At 46.5% G+C, this 26,412-nt stretch overlaps 1 protein-coding gene across 1 annotated transcript in view; it reads right to left on the bottom strand.

Moving 5' to 3' along the window:
• The window catches only part of HGSNAT (heparan-alpha-glucosaminide N-acetyltransferase), a 2,225,524-nt gene that overhangs the window by 1,304,997 nt on the left and 894,115 nt on the right, over positions 1 to 26,412 (bottom strand). Inside the window, exon 7 of the mRNA XM_069637664.1 lies at positions 18,214 to 18,317. Coding sequence (XP_069493765.1) covers positions 18,214 to 18,317 — 104 coding nt within the window. The remainder of the gene's footprint in view (positions 1 to 18,213; positions 18,318 to 26,412) is intronic.

The following is a 26,412-nucleotide window of genomic DNA, read 5'->3' as shown; positions in this document are numbered from 1 at the left end:
GCCTATTGCCCCTTATTGCCGGGCAGCGGCAACATTCGCACTCGGCGGCACAAGCTTGCAGGACTTGACACCCACGCTTGCCTGAGCACTGCGGACGTGTGGTGAGAAACGTGTGGTTGGCGCTACGGAAAACGGAGCACCGTGGGGGGATCAACGGTCTATACCCCATAACAACAATACTGACATAATTATAAGGGACCTGCAGCCCGAACTGACTGAACATATTCTTCAATGCCAGACACCATCCGACATCTCAGCTTAAGAATGTCCGGCCGATGATAGGGTAAGACGGGCAGAGGCTGGAATTCACATCAGCATTCTGTTCACATCACGCTGTGCTTATCATAACAAATAATCCATGGCAGAGACCTGAAGTGCCTCCTGTAACAGCAGACACCAACTATACCAGCCACTTCAGATATCTGTTGGCCACTAGACTGACATTAATAGTAGGGTGGCCCAGTGTTTACATCTACCCAGAGTCTTGAAGTACCAGGCGGTTGGGTCTGAGAACCTGTGCATTCGATATATATGGCACACCACCTGTAGCTAGCTGGATCCACAGAGGGGGGCGGCCTTCACTGCGAGGCATCGCGAACAGCAGCACTGACTGCAGCACTGACCGCTGAAACCTTTGGGAGCATAGAATTGCCCTGCGTGCTGCTGCTACCACCCGGGACAACCCACCTTAGCCCTATCAGGTCAAGGTTGCAAGTGCTGATGACTCGGATTGCCTCGTGTAGGTGGAGGGGCCGTTTTTGGCACTCACCCGACTCCTGGACACCACAGCACCATAGGAATACAGACTGACAGCCTTGCCCGCAATCTTGCACTGGGTGGACCCCAGATCCATGGTATATATAACTTTATGTTTACGCCTGCTTTCTGGGAACTAGATCACACCAAAGACACCCTCCAAGAATAGTCAACGAGCTATATAAAGGTCAACAGTCGGAGCCCAACACTCCAGCCCAGAACACAGATGCCACTACTATACGTACTCTGTTCAGGCTGCATAGAAGACTATCCCGACTCCCTGGCTGCTGAACATACAGTAGCCGCCTTAAGGGCAGAGTGCTAACAGCGCACTGGACAATCAACCCAATCACATACCCCTGGTTTCACTCTACATCCACCTTAGACATTCTTGGAGACCACACATCTGGGCTATTCGATAGACAATAACCGAGAACACCAAAAACACCTACTAAAGTGGAGAACATGACGAAAGGTACTGGAGGAAAAAAGAAAGGACCCATGGACTCATTCACCAATACCCCTGCCAAAGCCCTGGGACCTACAAATTCGGCAATTTACACCGAACAAGCTTCGACCTCCAATGACACTCAGGATAATCATCTATTGGCGGAAATACAGAGCGGCTTTCTGGCTGTTATAATGTTGTCAAGTTTCATATGATCTACTATTGGCTCACTAAAATCCAAACTGGAGAAAGAAAGAGGCCACATAAACGAGGCAGAAACCAGGATTGGTGAAACAGAGGACAAGGTTGACAGACACGACCAAGACACAACACAACTGAAACTGGAGGTCAATAAGATCTGTAATAAGTGTGATGACCTGGAATCACGTTTAAGGCTGTATGTCTATATGATCGGAATATCCGAAGCGGCATGAGAGGGCTCCATGGAAGCATTCACAGAAGACCTACTAAAAGCATTATTTGATCCCACAAAGTTCTCCCCACAATTCCTGGTGGAACGGGCCCATCGAGTATTAGCTCCAATCCCTAAACCAGGGGCTCCCCCACCTACCATTATGGCGAGGCTACTCATCTACCATGACAGGGATCTTATATTGCATATGTCCAGGGACCAAGGCAAGCCCCACTATGAGTCTCATGAAATTCACATCTACCCAGACTTTGCAGCCAATGTACAAGCTCCGCGTAAATCCTATGACTCTGTCAAGAAGTTATTACGAATCAGACAAGTGCCGTATGCTCTAATGTTCCCGGCCAAGCTCAGAATTCAACACGGGGGCCGGGTACATTTCTTTGAGAATCCACCTGAGGCCATGGCATACCTGGAAGCAACAATTCCTCTGCCTGGGCATGACCGGGATCGGAACCGCAGCCCTCGACCGCATAACAATGAGATGGATGCTGAAGCCGGCAATTAAATCGACATTGAAGCCGCATTATATCCACCTGCCACATATATGTACACTGGTGTGCAATATTAGTATGTTTGGGACTGGTTGCTCAGATGGCAACTGGCTGTACAGCTACATCACTGCTCGCAGCGCACCCTAGGAAGTTTCCACAGTTTTCTTTGGGATGCATCGTGAAGTTGGGGAAGCTAAGGAAGGGGGAGAAGATGTCCATCAAGTTGGGGTCAATGACGGATTTGATTAGCAAATGTTGGGAATGTTAAATAAGTATAATGTTACGTTTATATGTTCTAAAAAAGGGCAGATGTATCGCCAAATAAACAAAGGAATGGAACTACTGTTAACTATACAAACAAGACGTGTTCATTATATAAAGCAAATTTGACGCTATAGGTGACAAGATCCCCTTTTTATCATGGCATGTCTGGGGTCTGAACAACCCTATCAAGGCAAGAAAACTACTAGCATATATAAATCGCCATTCCCCTAAGGTAGTGATGCTGCAAGAAAAGCATGCCAAAGAGGCACTCAATAAGGAATTTGCACACATGTGGGGGAACCAGAGGGGTTATACCGACTTCTCAACCCAGGCTAGAGGGGTGATGACACTTATATGCCGTTCATTGCACTTTCAAGAGGATAGGCGGATCACTGACCCACTAGGGAGGTACGTGATTTTATGGGGGAAGATTTCAGGTATAGATGTACTATTAGTTAACACATATGGCCCCAATCTCGATGACCCTGAATTCTACTGACAGATAATGGAGATCCTGCTTGGGGGAAGCCACTCCCGGATTATCTGGGGAGGTGACTTTAATACCATCCTGGACTGTGTTCTGGACCGATCAAGAGATACCCAACGCAATCTAACTAATACTGGTCGCATGATAGGACAAATTATGTCGCAAATGGAATTGGCGGATGTATGGAGAGATAGTAAACCTAATATGCGTGAATACAATTATTATTCATTGGTCCATGATGCACACTCCAGGATCAACTATTGGCTGGTCTCCGTGGGGCTGATGTCACCAGTATGAAATTGCATGATACACCCTAGAATTATCCCACCAGTGACATTATTGATAAAATGGGAAGGTCCTGGGGCCCCCTGCACATCTTGGAGAATGCCACCCTCATGTTTACTGGATGCACATTTCCTCGAAGTATTATGAGGTAAGATTGAGGATTTCTTCCAGAGAAACAAGGGATCAGTACCCCATTACTCCACTTCTAGGGAAACATTAAAGTATGGCTGCAGGGAGAAATGATTTCAATGACTTCTGGTGGTCTGAAAGCAACAAGAAAAGAACTGGGAATGGTGGAAACAGATTTGAGGCCACTTGAAAACAAATATGGCACCACACAGAACAAAGCACTGCTAGCACATATTAATGGGAACTTACTGAAATTCAGAGATCTGGCTACTAGGGAGGTCCAAATAATGAATCAACTCATCCAGGCACAACGATACAGGGAAGTAGACAGACCGGGTCCCTTCTTGGCGGGGGTGGTCTGGTGGGGGGGGGGGGACGCTACACATTACTGGAATTAGAGGCCATTCAAGCAACATCGTGACCAACACACGAAGAAATAAATGGCGAATTCCACCGAAATCATGAAACACTACGCCAATGCAGATGAATGTACTGACAGAGATCTATCGCACTACTTGGAAGAGATTCCATTACCGTGCCTTTCCCCTGAAACACAAACGATACTCAACCAGCCATTCACGGCTGAAGAAAACACGGAAGCAATAATGGCTCCTTCATCTAGGAAAGCCCCAGGTATAGTATGGGATAGCAATCCAACTATATAAGGAACTTGGACTAACACTAGTTCCTAAATTGCTATTGGTCTGGGAGAAATCCCTGCAGGTTGGTCAACTATCACCCACACTTGCTGAGGCCGTCATTACAGTGCTATTAAAACCTAACAGTCCGTCGTCTGACATGGATTCGTACAGACCTCTGTCATTGATCAACACAGACAAAAGATGTGGCTGACATCTTATCCAACCGCCTCTTACCATAACGAATCATTGAAGCGAAATCAGAACTATTCCCACTAACCAACGGCACACGTATCTCGACAGACCTGCTGGGTCCCACATAGATTAAAATACCTGGGCATACTGATTTGTCACACACATGGCGTTCTTTAATTAACGACAATCATGAAACATATTTAGATACATTGGCAACTAAGCTACAATTATGGGCAAAATTCCTTATGTCATTGTACGGCAGGCTCTCATTACTCAAAATGGTGGTAGTCACCAAATTGCTATTTTACTTTTGCAATATCCTAGTATGGCCGGGACAAGCATTTTTGATTAAACTCCAATCGCTAGTGATCCAATATATATGCGGTACGGGAGCACCACGAATGAAATGGGAGAGGATGACCAAACCGTTCGAACAATGGGTCTAGCAGCACCATACTTTGAGCTCGATTATTTGGTATAGCAAGCACAATTCACAGGCCTTAGGTACTCTACAAGTGATACTCCAATACCCCAAGCCTTAGAATCATATAGCGCCTCACCTACGAACTTAAAATCGATCATCCTGGGTGATTAGCATAGAGATTCATGCTCGTTCAAACCGGTCCACACAACAGTGAATGCATGGTCAAGACTGTTTAGGAGAATAGGCATACTGTCACCATGCTGCAGACTGGTTCCACTATGTAACTGCCCAGGGCTCCTCCCGACATATGATAAGGACATTAAAAACATGTGGGACTTGAGGGAGAGATGACCCTACGGCACCTGTTCCCAGGCGGGACATTTGTTACATTTGAGGAATTTGCGGCTAAACTGGGCAACAACCCTATTAGATAATTCCAATATTTCAGGATGAGGTCGGCCGTCCGCCGCCGGTGGCCCTTGTTTCCTCAAAAACCAGGCATCTACGAACCAATGGAAATGCTAGTACACAACAGAGATTCCAGGAGACTTGTGTACAGACTATATAAAGCATGCCAAGTTAGTCAAGGGTCTACTAATGGATCCAGAGGGAAAGGGGAAAAAAGTCTGGACATCACAATACAAGATGAGAACTGGCAACGCTGGTGTCGCTTGACAAAAGAAGTTTCCCTGAATGTAGTAAAGTTCAGACTCACACAGTTTAAAATACTCAATAAATTACACTACACCCCTGCACATGTCTCGAGATTTGCATCAAATGTTAGCCATGAGTGTATGAAATGCGGTACATCTGATGCAGACTCCCTTCATATGTACAGGTACTGCCCGCGGATCACCCAATTCTGGCAGGAAGTGGCGGATGTCTTGTGTGACATTACGGAAATACCACCTACACTCTGTCCCCCCCAAATATTTGTTGGGAGACATTGGAAAAGTAACAATAAAGATCTGTAAACTCTTTAATTTGGGTTGTTTAATTGCCAAAAAAATGTATTCTGAAATATTGGAAGTCCAAAACGACCCCCAGTGTTGCTGAATGGCTTAAAGAATGTACTTATGTTAACGAAAGGGAGGAGTTCTAGACTTCAATGACTGTGCCTAGATGCAGACCAAAGGACATATGGGGTCCGTTTCAGAGTTATTTGTTAAGAATGAAGAATGAATGAAGCACAGTAAAATATGTGACATTACACACAGACCTATACAATATAATGTAATTTAACTCCTGACACTGCTACAGAAAAGAAATATTTACTTGATGTAATACTGTAATTTACTCATCTATGCAAAATGTTTTGAAAGTAATAGGTCTGCTAATTGTTAAATAAAGTTAAAAAAAAGAACAAGTCCCCGACGACTAGCGGGTGAGACACCCTTTGGTTTCTCACACTATTGAGAGGGCGATGAAGGGCGGAAAGGAGGATTCATAAGTGCCATGGCTTCTTGCATCATTGTCTCTTTCTCTGTGTAATTAAGTAAGCACTGCTCTAACAGCCGCGATGCTCCAGGGCCACTTTGTGTGCTTTATACATTCAAATAAAATAAATAAACCGTTTACACTCCCGGGTTAAGAGATCAGATTACATTACATGGAAATCTGCAATGATATTTCAGGCCCTTATCTCGTAGCCACAAGGTGAAGTCCCAGAGGCCTCTCCTCTTGGCCAAGGGGGACGGAGCCAGGTCTTGCAGGAGTGAGAACTTTGAGCCGCGAAGAACTAAGTCGGGTTAGCTCTGCAAACCAACATTTTATTTTCTTTGATAGAATAGTGATGCACTCTGGTCAGAACATCAGGAACCCAGTTATCGCGAAGCTGGATAGAAGAATACACCTGATGGGTTTGGTCAAACTCTAGTTCCCGGTCGTTAGACCATTGCAGAAGGGCCCTAAACAGGTCAAGAACATATATTTCAAGTCTGCATGTTTAATCTGTGTTGGGACAACTCTCAACGGTTATTGTTCCTTCTGGACCTGTTCACCAAACCCTCCTGTTTTAGCTGTAGTAGGGTATGTGACAAGCTCCTCTAGTTCAACAGTACTAGATTCGGCAGAGATCACCTTTTAGTTAACTTCCACCAGCTTCTGGGTCAGTTCTGCCAATCTGCCCTATATCTCCTTCTTGGTCTCCGTTTTGATGTCTGCCAGCCATGACTAGAGATCAGCCCTGGTGGCTGGGGCAGAACCCATCTGCAGGCTCTGCCATAGTCTCAGCATGTACATGTTGTGATGAATCCTATGGACTTCTCACTAAACCCCTACCTAAAGCCTCCTCCCAGGTACCCAGGGAAAGGCAGGCGCTTTCTGATCCTGACCTTGGGGGCAGTGTTCTGCGGGATGATCATCTGGAAGGAGAAGGTGTGGGTTGAGACGCTTTATTTATCTTCCTCTAAGGAAGACATCTCCTCCATCCAAAGTCTATAATGGCTTGCTGCCGTAACAATCTTTTTGTTCCACAAACTAAACATCTAAATGTGGGTAACAACAATCACAAATTCCTAGGCATCGGGAGAAATAAAAACACTTCCAAAACCCTGCAGACTTATAAAGCTAAAAACTTCCCTAACTCCCAGAGGTACAGTGAAAGGAAATCTTTGAATAATAAAGGTTTAAACTCTAAAGAACTTTATTCCTCTTTTCAATCAAGTCTGGTGACTGATCCTTATGATATTTCTTTAAAGAATATTATGGAGAACAGAAATTAGTTTAAGAATGAAACTCAAGTCTGAAAAGCAAACTTTTTCATTAGGGACTTCAAGTCCCATGATTCCTGAAGTACTGCAATGAAGAAGAGGGCACAAGAGGAACAACACTGCAGGAGTTGTCAGATTGTTAATAGAAATAACCCACACCTGAGGGAGACTTAAAAGCCCTGCTCATGTGCAGGCCGTTGTCGAGCAGAACGAGCAGGAAGAGCAGTGTGATCTGTCTATGCAGCCTACACAGAAACTGGAGGAGGGTCTGTGCCTCCAGAAGCCTTAAGTGCAGAGGTCACCCAGCGGGAAACATGAAAGAGGGAAGCTTTCCTCCCCAAGAGGCTATCTCTGGTGGCTGGCGACCACCAGATTGCCTCCGGAGCAAAGGAAGCTCCTTTTACAAGTGGCGTGGGCAACTGAGGGCCAGGAGTAGCAGTTTAACAGGCAGTAAGGAGCCACTGGAGCAGAACAACTGTGAGCAGCGAGTGGATCGGACGCGCGCACCTTTGCGGGTGAGTTAACCAGCTGATAGTGACCCTGGAACTCTATGAGACTGCTCGCGTGCTACAAGCAGGTGTTTACCAAGTAGCAAACACTTGCATACAAGTGGAAGTGATACTAAGAGTAATTCTGAATACTGAACTATCAGAAAACAGCAAAAGCCTTATTTTTCAAAATCAAATGACAGCAACTTTAAGCATGTGAGTTTAACCAGGTTACTCACCGTAGTGACCACCTTACTCCTAGTCCATAGTCCCCTTATCTCCATACTTATGGGACATCTCTCCGTCCTGTGGGCCGGGACCGGAGCACTTTGTAAAAAGCATCCACATTTTTTTTTCTCAAAAATGTGTCCTTCCTCGCGCGGGGCCTGGCACACGGCCATAACCCTGCCCACCTTGGCTCCGCCCCACGAATCGCCCATCAGTCCTCCCTATCGCCAGGTCAGAGACCTATTAGCAATAACGGAGGAACCTTATTAGAGGGGACGGCGGGCGAGCGTATGGAGGAAAGGGGACTATGGACTAGGAGTAAGGTGGTCACTACCACTACGGTGAGTAACCTGGTTACACTCCTACGTCCCGTCCCCTTTCCTCCATACTTAAGGAAGATTCCCAAGCACTCCTAACAGGAACTACGGGTGGATGGAAATACCCCTTACTGAAAAAGGTTCTTCAGCACAGCCTGACCAAACTGAGCATCAGCTCTAGAGCTCATGTCAGGACAATAATGCTTACAAAAAGAAGATGGGGAGTCCCAAGTAGCTGCCCTAGCGATGGACTCCCAGGGGACATATTTCTGAAAAGCAACCGCGGCTGCCTTGCCCCGCACCAGGTGTGCATGAATACCCTTAGGAGGTTTCAGCCCTTGGACGGTGAAAGACACCATAATGCAGGCGGCGATCCACCGAGAAATAGTCGCCTTAGACGCCTGCTTACCCTGAGGGTTACCAAAAGTCACAAACAGTTGAGAAGAACTCCTAAACTCGGAAGTTTTGTCCAGATAGAACTTAAGAGCCCTTCTGACATCAAGACAATGCAGAACCCTTTCTGCCTCTGAGGTAGGGTTCGAAAAAAAGACTGGCAGAGAGATCGACTGATTCAGATGGAATTCAGTTACCACCTTCGGCAGGAAAGCAGGATTCGTCCGTAGGACTACTTTATCCCTATTAAAGACCAAAAAGGGGTGCTCATCCGACAAGGTCTGGAGCTCACTCACCCGCCTCGCAGACGTAACGGCGACCAAAAAGGACACTTTCCAGGATAGGTACTTGAGGTCCACCGTGGCCATTGGTGCAAAAGGCTTGTGGCACAACGCCGTCAGGACTACATTTAGATCCCACAGCGGGTGCAGACTACGAGTCGGAAGGTAGAGGCGTGTCAAGCCTGCAGAATGCCTCTTAACCACTGGATTACCCAGAGAGTAAGAACATTGGTCCGTAGAAAGATAAGCAGAGACCGCTGAAAGGTAAATTCTGTATGACAAAACGTGAACACCCGACTCTGTGAGGAAGGATACGAAGGACAGCACTGTGTCAATCGTAGCCCCCCTTGGGTCCAACTGTTTTTCCAATCACCAATTACAGAACCTGAGCCATTTACTTCTGTATTGGGATCTAGTCGAGGGTTTCCTGGCTGCCTGGATAATACGCATGTTATCCGCAGACAAGTTAAGATGTTCTAAAGACTTGAACTCAGGCACCATGCTGCCAAGCTGAGCGATTGTGGGGAGGGGTGCCACATCTGCTGTTCCCCTGCTAAAGAAGATCGGGGGTCACTGGTAACCTGATCGGCGGATACACCGACAGGTGTTAAAGTTCTGAGAACCAAAACCGGGCCGGCCACCATGGGGCTATGAGCAGAAGGGAACAGTTCACAGAGTTCTTCAACTTCCAAATCGCTCGATGGACTAGAGGCAGAGGCGGGAAGGCATAAGCTCTCATGTTGTGCCATGGAATCTCGAGTGCATCCCCCAGAGAGGAGGCTCCCAGCCCCCCTCTGGAGGCATACTGAGGAAGCTTCTTGTTTACCGCTGTAGCGAAGAGGCCCACCTCCAGTGTGCCCAACGTAAGTAAATCCATGAGAGGACCTCCGCCTTCCACTCCCACTCGTAGCTGACCACTGTCCGCCGGCTGAGGGCATCCGCTGTGACATTCAGCTGGCCCGGGATGTGCACTGCAAGCAGCCAAACACCATGAAGCACAGCCCACTCCCAAATCTGGATGGACAGGTCCACGAGAGGAGGAGACTTGGTTCCCCCTTGCTTGTTGATGTAATACATCGACACCACATTGTCCGTGCGTATGCGACCACCTTGTGTGCTATGACTGGTCTGAACGCACTGAGCACTAGGAAGATTGCCAGAAGCTCTAAATGATTTATGTGGAGGAGCTTTTCCTGAGGCGACCAGAAATCCGAGACCTGGATAGGATCTAAAGTCGTACCCCACCCCAGGAGGGAGGAGTCCGTCGTGATCGTCACCGTGGGGGCTGGGTCCTGGAACCGCGCACCCACCGACAGGTTACTGAGAGATGACCACCATTCCAGGTCCACTTTCATGGAAGCCGGAATCATTATCAACTTGGAATCCGGGTCCACAGCCTGACGCCAAGAACTCCGAAGAGCCATCTGGGTCCGCCTGATCTTGAGACAAGCAAGAGGAAGAGCCAACACGCATGAGGCCATGAGGCCCAGAAGCCTCTGGAACCACCAGGCCGACATGCTCTCCGACTGCACAAACATCTGACACATGGCTAACAGATCCGCCATCCTGTCCCCGGTCAGGTACACTCTGCAGTCGATCGTGTTCCAGCGAAAACCCAGGAAAATCAAGTCCTGCGAGACCGTCATGGAAGATTTCCACCAGTTCACCGACAGCCCAAGATGGAACAGGAGCAGAAGGAGAGACTGAAGATTGTTCGCTGCTTTCAACGGACAAGGGCTGCGTAACAGCCAGTCGTCCAAATATGGATACACATGGATACCCTGCAGACGAAGATAGGCCGCAATCACTGACATCATCTTCGTGAAGACACGCAGCGCCGAGCTGAGGCCAAAAGGAAGCACTCGAAACTACAAGTGCTCCTCTCCCAAAGAGAAACTCCTGTGTGGATTCCAAATCAGAATATGCATGTACGCATCCTGAAGATTCACCACACTGAGCCAATCGCCCATCTGCAAGGAGGACCGTATCTGGCCGGGCGTGATCATCTTGAATTTCTCTTGGGTTAGGAAAAGATTGAACTGGGAAAGGTCTAGGATGGTGCGAAGGCCAGCCTGGTTGGGTTTAGGCACCGTAAACAGCCGGGAGTAGAAGCCCTCCCCTCGTTCCCCGAGGGGAACGGGTTCCACAGCTCTGAGGTCCAGAAGTTTCTGAACCTCGGCTTTGAGGGAGGGCGAGCCCGACAGCTCAAAGGGAGGGTTGAAGGGTGGGGTAGGGGGTAGGGGTAAGCGGAAGCCCACCCAAGCGACTGACAAGACCCATCTGTCTTCGGTGATGGTCTGCCACGCCTCCCAATGAGACGCGATGCGTCCTCCCACCGGGGTCTCATGCGAGCGCGTAAAACCCTCATTTTGCAGGTTTTTCGGTGGTGTTGCCACCTGAACCTGAAGAGGAGGCTGAGGAGCGGGAGAAAAACCAAGTCCGATGTTGCCTGCTGCGGTTATTTCCCGAGGAGGTATCCACTCTGCGAGATTTACGGTCAAGGAAGCCCCCAAAGCCAGAGGGTCGACTTTGCGACAGCGGTCTCTGGGTTTTGAAGGGGGTCTTAACAAAAACCGACAAGGACTTAGCCGTTTGAGTGCTATCCTTCGTCTTGGTGAGCCCTACATCTGTTGAGGAATGAAAGAGCTCCTTACCATCAAACGGAAGGTCCAACACCTTGTCATGTACCTCTTTTGAGAATTTAGTTGCATGTAGCCACGCCTGCCGTGAGGTACCAACCCTCAGCATAAGGCCCCGAGCCGAGGTGTCCACATGATGAGCCACAGCCTTCAGGAGATCCTGGGCCAGGACCCTGGCATCGGCCAATCCCCCCTTAATATCTTCCAGCTTCTCGACCGGGATGAACTCCTCAAACTCCAACAGACCTTTCCACATTCGCATATTAGCCCCTGCTAACACCAGTTCGGCATTGGCTTGCCTGAGCTGCAAGGCCGAGTTGGCGAAAATCTTCCTCCCAAGGGAGTCAAGGAGCTTATCCTCCTTTCCCAGAACCTGAGTAGCCGTCGTGGAAGAGGATGCTGCAGGCCTGGACTGCAAAGTGGCCGCAGCCACCACTGTGGAGGAGGGGGGCGGACAAGACAAGATGGCCACCTCTTCCGAAGAATGCAGCCTGTATCGCGCGTCAATTTTATTATTGACAAAAAGTCCAGAGTGTGGCTTCTCCCAGACCCTACGGACCTCAGCCAGAACATCCTTCTGCAAGAACAGGCCGGTACGCTCTAAGGGAGACAGGGTGAATGCCCCAGAAAGCACACCCTCCTGCGGAGAGCGTGCCTCGGGCACCGGAACATCCAAGAAAGCCATCATGTCCAGTACCCGGTCATGGAAAGCTACAATAGAGAGGGCAGGTCCTCGTTGTCCTGATCGCCTTGCGCGTCATCCGACAAGTCAGGATCTTGCTGAGCCGCGCTGGGCGCTGCCTTGTCCACGGGGGACAATAGTGGCAAAGGCGGAAGAGTCAGGGAAGGCACCGTGGGCAAAGGAGGCGCTGGTGGAACCACCGGAGGAACGGGTGGAGCCGGAGGCGCGGGCGGACATATCTCCCTAAAAAGCCCTTTGAAATATTCCCTCATGGGGTCGGTACGCATGAGCGTCTGAAATTTACCAAAAAAGGCTTCCTCCGGGGACTGCTTTGGAACCTGAGGCGGCCTCTCATGAGGAGGATAATTCCAGGGACGTAACGGGGAAGGGTTCCACACCGGCCCCTCCACCGACGTATCCACATAAATCAACGGTGCCGACCACACAGGAAAAGAAACAGAGTGCGGAAGGGGCATCCGGGCGTTCAAATCATAAACTGGCCGATAAGGATGTGCACAAGGGACTCTGTGTTCACCCACGGAACCAAGCCCTACACCTGAGGCCGATGGCATAGTTGTAGGGGCAGCATCCAAAATGGCTGCAGCGGTCGTGGCAGGAACGGGCGCCATTTTGTCATCACCTGAGGGGAACTGCGGCACGTGAGGAAGTGAGGCAGGGGTCCCCATCGATGGATCAGGGGTCTTAACTTTAGCCTTAACATAAGGGGCCTCGGCAGAGCCGGTACTGTGAGGCCTGGAATGTTTTTGTGACATACCAACCGCCAAATTAGCCTTCGAAGGAAGGACCTCGGCACTGCCAGTAAAAGAAGAACTTTGCTTCTTTGCCCCTGTTAGGCAGAATCCTGTGCAGTTCCCCTGGGGAACACTGCAAAAAGATTAAGACTACAGGATTAAGCAGTAAACCCAATTGGTAGCAGTCCGCACCACCCAGATATACCTGGTAGCTGTGGCTGAGCAGTCAGACTTCTCTTAAGATGAGTAGGGCAGTATACAGAGCATACACAATAGGGCCAAAAACACAGTGGAGCAAACAAACACTGACTAGAGCTTGGTATCAAAGGTATATAATTATTTATTTAAAACACACTTTAGGAAATACACTAAGCACTCTAAATCAAAGCAAGTTCAAACACAGTCAGATAAACTATACACACCTCCCTTAATAATTATTAGACAAGTCTAGGTTAGAACACCACTATTTGTAAAAACAGATGTGATTGCTTAACTCAGATGGTACTCCAATAATTAAGTTAGAAGGAGAGAAAAAGATAAGCCATGAAAATAAACAGTTCCCAACACTTTTCTAAGACCTCAGCAAGTTAGTGAAGGCAGAGTCTACTGTAGAGCCAAAGTCCATAGGCCAGGCCACTTTAAATGGAGCAAGGCGAAATGTGCCCAAGATCACACAGTTTAAAAATGCACTCAAGTCTTTGCAAAAAATGGTCAAAATAGGTTGGTTTGATGCGAAAGATAAAGTTAGAATGTCTGGGGGCCAACCCAGTTGGAAAGCCAAGGATTTAAGGGTCACCTTTAGCGATCCGAAGAAAGGGAGGCCAGGCGGAACACAGTACCTTTAAAAGTGAGGAAGCTCCAGCAGTGGCAGTTGTTCCTGGCAGCGGGTGCAGTTCGTGGTTTCGAACAGGGGAAGAGAAGATCTCGCCGAGGAGGAATCTTGGAGTCGTTGCACTGCCGGGGGATGAAACCAGCCGCGGAGTTTGTTCGGTTAAAAGGTGCGCTCCTTTTATTCGCGGTCCCAGTGGACTGAAGCTTGGCTATCCGGCTGCTGGGGTGCTTGGCACTGGCGATTCGAACAAAGGGCGTCCTGGAAGGCGAATGTCAAACTGGTTGTCCCCACCAGCTCAGAGGGAGAAGACTCTTGCAGCTGACGATCTTCTCTTGTCGTCGGGAAAGTGGTGAGGTCGTTACAGCAGAGCTCCACCGGTGGTGTCGTCGTTGCAGATGGCTCCGCTTCTCCCCTCTTCGGATTTCTTAGGTCCTGTGGCGACTTCTAAAGTTCCAGTCCCAAAAGCCCTGCTTTTATGCCAAAAAAAACCCATTCAAACAGCCTAGCTGTCACTCATACATGCTAAGTGGTGAGTCGGGCGGCTCACCACTGGGTCAATCAAGACAGAGTGCGACTTGGGTTGCTAAGGTAACGCAGTCCAGGGTGCCAATTCCCCCACCCACACATCCTGTGAATCCCAGACAGAGTGGCACCAGTTGGAGGGCCTGCCAAAAAGCCCGACCTTGGTTGGAGTTACAGAGATGGACACCTACACCATTTTGCGAAAGAGTTCTGGCAAAAAGACCCAACCGGTGATTTTTTATTAATTAAATAAACCGGCGGTTTCTTTACAATGCACCAAAAAAGTGGTGCGTTTAAAATGAATGGGAAAATCCCATAGGAAATATTCCGGTGGAATATTTCACGTGGTAACCACTGCCACCAGCCAGAAACTCGACAAGGGGGGACTGGACAGTGCCCCCCTTGGAAACAGACCCAGGGGTAATCTAATTAACCCCTTCCAGTACTTCCACAATATGATGGCTTGTACTGTTTCTGTTCACAATTTTGGACTAATAAAGCCAATGGTGACTTTACATGCCCTGGGAGACAGTAGTCAGTCCCAGGGTATGGAGTCTACGTTTGGGGGTCACTATGACACCCCTGTGTTACTGCACTGAGGGTGCTGTGTAACACACACATAAAAAATAGATGATACCCTATGGAGTAAAAGACCCCATAGCCCATAAGCACATACCAAGTCAAAGACATACCTCAAATCATGCCTAAGAGTGGGAAGGAAAGAGTCTCACTCTTAGCAGGAGAAAAAAAGAAAAAAAAATCCAGCAAAGCTGCTGTGGGGACTCACTAGGTTTGGAGAATTAGCCTTATAAGAGAATTCTCCCTAACAGCCCCCTCAACTGGTCTGGTGTCGCCGCAAAAGCGGGAACAGTGAGAAACAGCTTTCACCGACAAGGCCTTGCCAGGCCTCTCAGAACTGTTGGTAGCTTTAGCCTCTGAATGAGGGACCTCGGACCCAGGTCTGGTAACAGCCTTATCTGCGCGGGCCTCGAACATCCATTTGGTGACAGCAAGCCCACCCAAGGCCTCGGGGCGCACCCCGGTCTTATTTTTGAGCGAAGCCGACAGAGAGGCCTCAGAGCAAGCTCCGGTACCCCATGACTCAGTAGAACAGGGTCCACTAACAGCCCCCACAGGAAGGGCCTTGGTGCTCCGGTATCCACAGGCCCCTTACAGAGACCCTCGGAGAAAACTCTGGTACAATTATTAGGCCCAATGGGCACCTCAGGGCAATACCCGGTGACAGAGCGATCAACGCCCCTCCCGGTCTGGGAGGAACCCGGAAAGATATCACCCGGCAAGGGTGCTCTGAAAAGTAAAGAACATACCGGGCGTTTCTTCTTTTAGTCGATGAACGCCTGAAAATGCGAAGGAGGAGTTGCCGGAACACCTCCTCCCACCGCTCCAACCGACATTGAAGTGCCCGGACCGAGAGGGAGTCGTAGTAAAAACAGGCGTCCCAATGGTGATCCGGACCCAAACACTCTAGACAAAGAGGATGGGGATCCGCCCTCGTGAAGCGTCGTAACACGAAGAGCAATCTGGAAAGTCTAGTTTGAACGACAGACAGACTAGTAAACGATCGCTAGCGAGAGCCAGAGAAGGAAAAAAGGGAAGAATATCTTCCGAGGATGCAAGTGCGTCCAGTCCCGAACGTGCAGAGAAAAGGACTGATGGGCGATGCCTGGGGCGGAGCCAAGGTGGGTGGGGTTACGGCCGCGTGCCGGGCCCTGCCCAAGAAAGAGAGGAAGGACAAATGTTGGAATTCTTTTTTTTTTGGATGCTTTTTACAAAGTGCTCCGGTCGGTCCCGTCCCACAGGACGGAGAGATGTCCCATAAGTATGGAGGAAAGGGGACGGGACGTAGGAGTATGTAGAGAAAACAGCAACCTGATGGGGCAATATTATTAAAAGCTAATACATACAACCATTGCCCAAGCCAAGAGAAACCAAAAACAAGGCAATTCAAATCAAACAGATATTGCCAAAGGCAGAAGGGGACTAAGGAAATGTACATAAATTGTGGAACTTGTGGCCCATATTTTGAGAAGCATATAGCAAAAGATGGTATAAAACCGTATTGCCAAAGAAGAAGCAGAATAAGACCTTATCTGTGTCAGTATTTGGTTACTTATGCAGTGGGGAAACTAGAGTGGCAAGAAGGCTGCCCTTCTGCAAAAAGGTTATTCAGAAGGAAAGGAGCATACTTTGCAGAGGAGTATTAAAGAGAACCAATGTGAATCTTGTTTTCCCTGAAGAGTTGTTAAAAGTTTGATGTTGTTAAGCTATTATAAGTTGATCTTAAACACAGAAGCACCTACTGTTTGTGAAACTCTGTTTGGGCAGGGGAATATACCCTGTGGCAACTTATCCTGACGAAGACCATTGTTCTTGCTATTCTTTATGTGAAGATGACAATTCTGAATCTTACTCTTGCTCGAGGAAGAGAAATACCCTTCTATTTTCTTTGTTGAATCACTGGAGTGTTGCAACATTCCGTTATCTAGTTGGAGTTACTAAGATCTGTGTTGGAACTTTGTTACAAACCAGGATTTCCTTATTTATTTTTGGAACTGTGGAGCAGAATCTTGCTTGAATCTGGGGAAGGGTAAATCACCCAGATTATAAGGAGAGACTGTTGTCATATTATGAATTCAATTGTTATATAATTTTTTTGTTGCCTTTGAACTGCCATGAATTACCTCATTGATTTATTGTATGTATAAGTGCGAGGGACAGCTATCCTTTGTTAGAGTATTTCCTTTAGTTGCAACTTTTGGAAAACCTTCACAAAGTTGTCTGCATCACATTTTGGACCCCTCACACTGTGCTACAATGGGAAGGTCTGATTTCTTGCCTCTTCCCTGGCCCTGCATTTGCGCAAAAACAGCACCACTCTAACAGTTCTTGGAGTCTTTAGAGATGCCATACCGAATAGGAGAAGGTGGCCAGGGCATGGCAGCGGTGCAGAATGAGTCCCCCTCCCCCCACGATGCCTGGTGTGCAGGAATAGTCGAGCATCCACAGTAGAGTATGGCACAGAAAGGGGGGGTATACCCACTTAGACCATGGTCATGAAGGGCCCAGCAGGGCAGTAGTGTAGAATTGGAGATCACTGGTATCCCAGCCTCACAACAACTGTGCCAGGCCTAGGTGTCCGCGCACCAAGCTTCCACCCTTACGCCTCCCCTCCCAATTCAGCCCCCAGTTTATCATTTCGCGGATCGCTCAATCAGAGGGGGGGTGGAGACAGATCCGGCGGGTGAAGGCGAGGAAGACCCACACAAGTCAGCTGGGCCTGCACCGCAGTCGAAACTCATCCACAGGCTCCAACTTCAATTGTCAAGAGGGTCCTGCACGGTCACCAGAAACCCAGCAGCAGAGGCAGATACAGCGATAATCAGAGCCACATTACATACAGGAGGCATCAAATGCAGGTCTGGGGCACCCGATTGCAGAAGATTTGGCCAGTGGGAGGCAGCGGGGGACCTACATTACCTGGACGGCTCACAGAGCTCAAATCGTGCACGTCTGGTGCAGGGCTCGCTTGGCTACGCCCCCGTAGAAGCCTTTCCTACTGAATGTGCTTAACTGGGAGTTCCTGGTCAAATCAAGGCAATTGGGAATGCGTAGGAGGTCAGTGGCTACTTCAGTGACTACGTAGGATTGGCTAAATAATTCAGGCATTGCAGGCAAAGAAGACAGGTATTACAGCATGTTTTTGGGAGAGAACACATGTAAACCGCTTTATGCTTTATGATTAGTACAAAAATAAACAACATTTTGACTAAGATACTTAAAGATTGTCTATCTCTTACCCTCTAAATGTGTCCAGTGAGCGAAGCCGATTTGTAGGGATGTTCAAAGGAACAGAATGAAGGCCTTGGCTCATGGATTCTGCTCTGTTTGGGGATCCCAGCTCCTTTATAATGAAAATGCAGAGTTATTGAAAGAACCAGGATATGTATGTTTCATATTAGACATGAATGGTTTACTTAGTATTCACCCTTTGAATGCAGTCACTGAAGCAAGGAATGGCCTAGAAAATGTATAGATCCAGCTACTGGGTTGTAAGGCTCCAAAACAGGAGAGGAGGCATGACGAGATGCTCCACTGGTCAGTGTTAAACTCTAGAGTAGGGACAGCATCAGAACAATATCAACAGTGTTTCACACTGAATTACTTTTCGTCTAACCCACCACCATTCGCAAAACATTGTACAAAATGCCTTTTATCATTAGCATTAACCTTTAATTAATTTGGTCACTAAAAACTGCACCAACTTGCAGACTTTCTTTCCACCTGCAAAATGTACATCTGTTTTAGCTTTTTGAGTGTAGGATGCTGTTACAATCCAGATCAAGAACATTCTCTAAAGCCATACAATGACAATGTCTGATCTTTAGGGCATATAGTGAAGAAGCAAACCTGCCCTCGTGTTTAAAGAAAGATATGCAACCTATACTAACTCGAGTCAACAAATCTTTCTAGAATGCCATTCCCCCAAAACATTATTCGCTATAACTTATTCATTGTTTTGCTCATTAAACTGTTTAATTGAAGACTATTCCAAAGCACAGCATACTGGAACAGTTTGCTGACAAATCTGAAGGTCTTTACTCATAAGTGGGCAGTTTAGTATCACTTACACACCTGGAAGGATTTTGACTCTTGTAGAATTTTGGTGCAGTGAAAGGATGTGTGTAAAGAGGTTAACAATGTAGGTTGGATTCACTAAGCATTGTTTCTCCATTCCATTAAATGTAATTATTTTTCGGGAAACCCACCTCACAATTTGCAATTTCAGCTGGACATATGGATTTTGTTAACCGCGGCTGATTGACCCATATTGTAAAAACCAGGTGGATCTTCAGGAAAATTGAAACAAAATATGCAAATATGGTAATCGTCACTGAAAACGAGTATATGAAACGGTTCTTCATAAACATTAATTGTGGATATTGTGACAGCCTCATTGAATTCTTCTATTCCGTGAGTCATCAAACCCGACCTAAATTCAGATGTGTTTCGGTCTGTTGTTTGCCCCACTTGGGCTGACATCAGATGGGGACTGTCCTTGTGCTTTTGATTACCAGCAAATCTATTACTTTCAAACACAGACTGGATGTGTTGCAAATGGTTTATAGTGATATTACCGAATTACATTATGTCGAAAGTCATAATGTTGAAAAAAAAAGGCGAAAAAAAAATGTCGAATGTCTTTTTTTGTTTATTTTTAATTCGAAATTACCCCCCCCCCCAAAACCCTCCTTTTTCTCATTTTTTTTGTTTTACACCTTTTTTTTTTGTTGCGGAACCCAGAAGAAAACATATAAATAGAAAAATAAAACATTGGAAAAAAAATGTTTCGACATTTTTTTTTTCGACATTATGACTTTCGACATAATTTTTTACTTTTTCACTGCACACTGTTGCAAACATCAAGGAAACCTGTTTGTAGAGAAATACAAACCCGAAAGAACTTTGACTTGAAGATGCACATCGCCCATTTAGATGCATCCTCCTGCACCTTCTAAAAGGAAATCTACGTAAATGACTACTTTAAAAGCCACAGCAGAAATATCCTGATTGCCAGGATAAAACACTTACTGAAAGAGCAAATGTGAAAATCAATTGATCAAATAATCCTCATCTGATTATTGGATTGAGAGCCTTAATAAGTGCATCAATTCCTTTTGTCTCCAAAATTTTACAGTCGAAAGAATAAAACTTCTATCAACAATCACTAACTGTTAGCAACATGATTCTTCTGCAGAAGTGAAATTCCCTCAAGAGTGCATATGGATTCTACATTTCAGACAGAGACAGTGTGATGTGACATTGTGGCTTCAAAATCATGGTGTATGCAGTTTTGGAAGGCAACACAAAATGGCATATGTGGAGGTTTTCATTCCAGAAGTAGGTTGTAAGGTGTGTGGGAGTAGTGAGAATCCTGAAGGTGTCGCACCCACTAGTCGCCAGGGATCCGTCATCAAGGTGGCCAGGACACCGCCATTGCTTTTGGATCCAGTTCCTGGGGGTGGACCAGTGCGGGAGGATCACCTGGGTGAGGTGTCTTGTGGGAGTGGGAGACTCGATGGCGAGACACAGTATCCAATTCCCTATGGCACCTTTATACCATCCTACCAGGTAGGATACCTAGGAACTCAATCACCACCCCCTTCACAACACGGACATTTTCCCAGGGACAGCTCGCTATGAGAAAAAACGGACTAACAGCCAAGCCGTATACCTGACATGTCCCAATATGATAGTCAGGCAGGGTCAGGCAATTACTGACCATCACGCACATCTGATTTCCATTACATTTCTGCACACGGATAAAAGACGGAGCACGAGAGCACACTCTGAGCGAGGCAAAGTACACAAGGAAGCAGCAGTTCCAAGATGGCAGTTTAAATTGAGGCAAAAGATGGCAAAACAGAAGGGATCGCAAGGAAGGAAGTGCCCTTGACCTTTTCGAGGAAGAACCGTTCCTTTCACGAAACCTCAAGAACAGAAAGCGTAAGACCAGGATACCAGGCTGAAGAATCCTGCATTGTGTGTCGGAGGTACCCGGGGCTCTCCAGTGTCGATAATCAAGGTGGGGAGAATCGCGTGCTGCCGTAATATTGTGCTTTTACCTGGCCATGTAGAGGGAACACCTCTAACTTACCTAACCCGAGCCCTTCTTGCACAATAAACTGTTGGACTCAGATAGGCAAAAAATAAGACACATAAGCATCAGAGAACTGTGATTATAAAAAGGCTTCGTATAGGCCATTTATTTTACCATACACAGGTCTATCTAACTACTCATTTAGAAGCATATGGGTATGAATATGAAACACTAAATAAACATAAGGTTAGTTATAGTAGAACATAGAAAAGACATATCTTCACCGTCAATGCTGCTGCTGACGACACCTTCTTCTTGGCCACTTCAACACTGCTTAGTCCCAGAGCAGGTAGGCAAAGAGATCACATGCACCGACGGGATCTGGAGCGGAGCGTCCTCCCAACCAGCAAGACCACATCACCCGGGGAACCAAGTTCTGACTGCCCTTTCGGTTTTACCAGCCTCTTCTCTTTATGAGGCTTTTCCCCACCGCCTTCAGTTATGGCTGCCCTCCACCGAAGAGCAGCTCACAAGAAAAAAAAAAAAGTGAGAAAGAGTGGAAAAAAACAGCCAGAAGTGGAAAAACCCTGCTCTCCTCTCCTTGCATTCATTCACAGGACCCCTTATCACAGCACCTGCATTGCTCTCCGACTGCCTTTTCAGTTCGTCCTTTAACGGACAGTCCCATAACTATTTACCACAGTAAGTCCATTCGGCAACAATATTTACATGACCTTGCTTTGCCTTCGCTACCAAGCTGCATGTCTACTGTGCTGAGCTTGAAAAGCCTGCGACGAACATAGGCGTTGTAACAATGATGGAAACTGAATGTCCAAGATGGCCGCGCACCAGAGCCATGTTGTTTGAGCACATAAACATTACACTCCACCCCTTGGACCATCACTTAACATAATTTGCAGGAGGAAGAACAGGAGGCACCCATAAGCGTTTAACCATACTCCACAAATGCAGTATACAAGAAGAGCAACAACAAAGACCAACTACTAAGGTAGAGGCACCAAAGACCCTGGCAAGCGCCACCTGCAGAGCTTCTGGAACCCACACAAACATTTCCTCCCACCAACTGCCAATCCTACTTTGTGTTACTCAGGCTGCCAATTCTTGCAATGATTTAATATGCTTTTCAATTCATTGAGAATGGTCTCCTAAATCAAAACAACACATGCCTTCCATTCCCTCACCACCCAAGAACAAATAATCTATTGCCGCTCTGTTTTGCAAAAAAGCTTTCAGAAAATGTCTATTATCTTGTAACAGCTCAGTTAAAGCCTGTGACGTTTCATTAAGACCGCAACTACAAGGCATGCTAGCTTAAACATGGTTTTATAACCTCCAGCCGCTAAACCCCAAATTCCAATTATAGAAATCGCTAATGCCAATACCTCACCCTCAGAAAGTAAATGCACTTCTGAATTACAGTCAGGCCACAGGGCAGTATAGGAGGCAGCACGAATAGATCGCCTAACCGCAGGTTGCAAAGGGAACACGATTAAACCGAGACGGGTCAAGGCACATGGGCCACTGGAAATATTAGCCGGAATATATGAATAAGTGAAGTTACCACAAGACAATAGCCAACCTGAGGGACGTTTTACATGGTTCAGGTGACCAGCAGTTGAAACAGTAAAACTACATAACATATTATTTGATATATCAACGCAAACACTTATGGGTCTTGTACATAAGCGCCGCTCAAAATCAGTTCTTTTTATCATCCCTGCTTAAACTTAACTGTTGGCATTTTCCAATATGGGATGGATTGCAAGTCATTTGATAACACAGATCCACAGGAGCAATGTCATGTGTAAGAATACGAGTCATGTTTTTCCATCTGTGGGATGTTTCTGCACAGAATTTGCAGTACTCATACACAGTAAAAATATTCTGAACATCAGAATGCTCCATCAAAGAATCATTATATAACACACTGAACAACACTTGCAAGACCGGGGCGGGTGTTGTAATGGCCATCAATCATGTTGTAATCAAGTTTGCAGAATTATGCACGCTAGCCAAACAGAAATGCGAAATGTTCAAAACATGTTGGGCCAAATATATCCAAACGTTTTCCGGTTGCTTAACAAAGGCTGAATAGCCATGATGCGAAAAGGATGTCAAAATTCCAGAAGGGAGCGAAAGTAGAGTATTTTGTCGCTGCCCCCGTCGTTTCCTTAACACTCCTCCATAGGCTGCTACAGAAGCATTGTCTGCAGCGAGACTCGTAGCAGGTATATCAGTATTCCTCCAGTTCACCGACTTCAGCGGGGGAATAGAGACATCTGCTGTATCATTCAACATGTCCCCGGACCCTCCCGAAACACTCCACTGTGCGGTACACAGGCACTCAGAATACTCAGGATCTAGAACAACATTATTCAAAAGACAGAATATCAGTGAGGTACATCATTCACGTAAACATTTGTCAGCGGGCAAATCCGACCATTTTTTTTTCCCCGGCTCCAATACGAGAACCACCTGATCCTCACTGGCTGCAATTACATCTGCCGGAGCAGGTGGGGGCCATTAAGCTTTTCAATCCATGCTTTAGCAACTGGAACCATTGCATCCGATGAGCCAAAACCCTTGTCCCCACGAATAGTGAACATTGCGAAAGGCTCTCCTTTCTGTATTGCAGGCAATTTAACATGTACCAATAAAAACTAGGCAATCCGGTCCCCTTTATGTATAGGTAACATATTTTCACCACTGTTAAGAAGAATAACCTTAAATCACACCATGGTAGTCCGCATCAACAATTCCGCCTAATACTTGAATGCCTTTTAGGGCCAATCCTGATCTAGGAACAATTAATACCATATTTTCAGACAGAATTTGTACCCCAATGCCAGTATCAATCACAGCAATGCCCCTTGGTTCAAGGAGAATCTCTTCCCTCACATGCAAATCCACCACAGCAGACTCAGGAGTGTCACGGTAAGGCACCAAAGCACCAGGGGATATTTCCCAGCATAGTAAAGTTTCCATTGCTCTATTTGGTCTTATTTGCAGGGCTGGCGTCAATATGCGCATCAATGGAGTTTCACTGTTCGCAATGGGATGGTTATTCAGAATCTGCACAGCTTCTTGCACATGTTCCTGCCATCCCTTCAAAGTACCATTGCATAGTTTTGTGTAACTGTGTTTTCAACAATCCATTCATTCTTTCAATCAACCCCGCAACCTCAGGGTGATAGGGGATGTGAAAATCCATTCAATTCCCTTTTCCTGACAGTAATCAAGCAACACCTTCCCTTTAAGTGGGAACCATTGTCACTCTGAATTTGTAGCTGAATACCATAATATCCAGCCACTTGATCTAGTAATTTAATTGTATTCAATTGAGTAGCCCATTTGCATGGCAATACCATCAAATAACCAGAATAAGTATCTACGATGGTGCATGCATATTGACATCCCCTACTAATGGGCATGGGGCCAATATAATCAATTTGCCAAATTTGTCCAGGTAACTTCCCTCTCCTTAACGTGCCGTGAAATATGTGGGGAATAGCTCTTTGTTTTTGGTGTTGACACATAGGACATTGTAGGATAATCGTTTTAACAAGTTCTAAAGGAATACTGATTCCCCTATCTTTAGCCCACCTGATAGTAGCTTTCTCTCCAAGATGTCCACTCTCTCGGTGGGCCCATTTCACAATCCCTTCTAAATCCTCCTCCTCAGGCCTTGTGTCTATGCTTGCAATCTTTGCATGTTCGTCTGCAACAGAATTGAACCATTGTTCTAATGAATCTGTTGCACAATGTGCATCCACATGATATACTGTTACTGTTGTATGCATTAGCATTTCAGCAATATCTTGCCACAATTATTTTCCCCACACTTCTTTGACATGAATTTTCCACCCATTCTTTTATTCTTTTGCCAAGTCGGCAGCCATACCACTAACACATTTGCAACAGACCATGAATCTGTATAAATGTTACATCTACCAGGCGCCTCTTGTTTTAAAGCCTGATATACAGCATAGAGCTCTGCGAACTGGCTACTCTTTCTTTTGCCGGAAGTTGTTCGTACTTTTTTCAATTCGGGATTGTATGTGACTGCTTTCCAATGTCGCTCTACTCCCAGATATTTAGCCGAACCATAAGTAACCCATGCATGTTCAACTTGGTCATTGGTTAATTCTCTGTACGGGATCCCCCATTTAACTGGAGACTCGTCAACAGCCAGCTCTCCCTCCGAATCAACGTCTACTAGAAACTCAAGAATCTTTTGCTTGGCTTTTGGTATCATTTCCCAATGTCCATTACGCCATTGTATTCCCAAGAAAATCACTGTCTCTGCCAGACCTTGCGTTTTAAGGTGATTACTTTCACATCCTTCTTTCCTCAAACCCCCTATAATCAGATCCAGTTGTACTCGCACACTATTTTCATCTTTACCTTGAATCAAAATGTCATCAATATAATGTACAATCTGCACGCCCGGTTTGCATGGAATCTTTTCCAGGTGTTCTGCCACTGGCCGGTGACAGATCGTTGGACTATGCATAATACCCACTGGCAAGCGTTTGAACGTGTACTGCCTCCCATTCCAAGAAAATGCAAACTGTTCCCGACATTCGTCAGCAATCGATATGGTGAAGAAAGCATTAGCTAAATCTACACAGCATACCAAGTGCCTTCACATTTTTGCACATTTTCTACCAGAGTTACTGCATCCAGTACCACCGATACTAGCGGAGGAGTATGTTTATTTAATTTGCTGTAATCAACGGTCATTCTGTAGCTACCATCTGATTGTTTGATAGGCCAAATCGGATTGTTCCAAGCCGTGGTTATTGTACATAACACAACGGCTTCCACATATTCTTTGTTAGTTTCTGAAATTTCCTTCGGACCCCTTTGAATCCGATATTGTTTAATAGACACTGTCTTCATTGCTATTGGAACCTGCACCGGGGGCATTTTCAATCGACCAACCGTAACGGGTGTGCAAGTGAAAGCGCTCACCCCAAACTGATAAAGTTTACCCCCCAATCCGAGGGTCATTCCTTCTAATATATCAAATCCAATAATATATTCAGGAAGGGGATCAATTAACCCTTGGTACAGGTCTCTTTTTAAATTGCCAATTTTCATATCAATTTTCGTTTGTACTGCAGGGGTCTCCTTGCCCCCTAATCCCATAATCGTAAAAATGTCCACCTTTAAACCTTGAAGGATTCCCATGTATCAATGAAGCCTCCGCCCCGGTATCGATTAAATCTCGAACCTCTTGTGTGCTTCCCTGATTGCAAAAAATATTTCACTTTTACATGAGGCCGTTTGTCCTCCTTAATGTGGGCTGTTGGTTCCGCAGTATCCATCGACCCTCATCGTACTGCAGTGCATGTATTTAGATTCCCTTTCAACC

Source organism: Ambystoma mexicanum, chromosome 14, assembly GCF_040938575.1.
Source record: "Ambystoma mexicanum isolate Mex_15411 chromosome 14, UKY_AmexF1_1, whole genome shotgun sequence".
In the NCBI taxonomy this organism is placed as follows: domain Eukaryota; kingdom Metazoa; phylum Chordata; class Amphibia; order Caudata; family Ambystomatidae; genus Ambystoma; species Ambystoma mexicanum.
The sequence above is the reverse complement of the archived record's forward strand: the minus strand, read 5'-3'. Positions and strand labels throughout refer to the sequence as shown.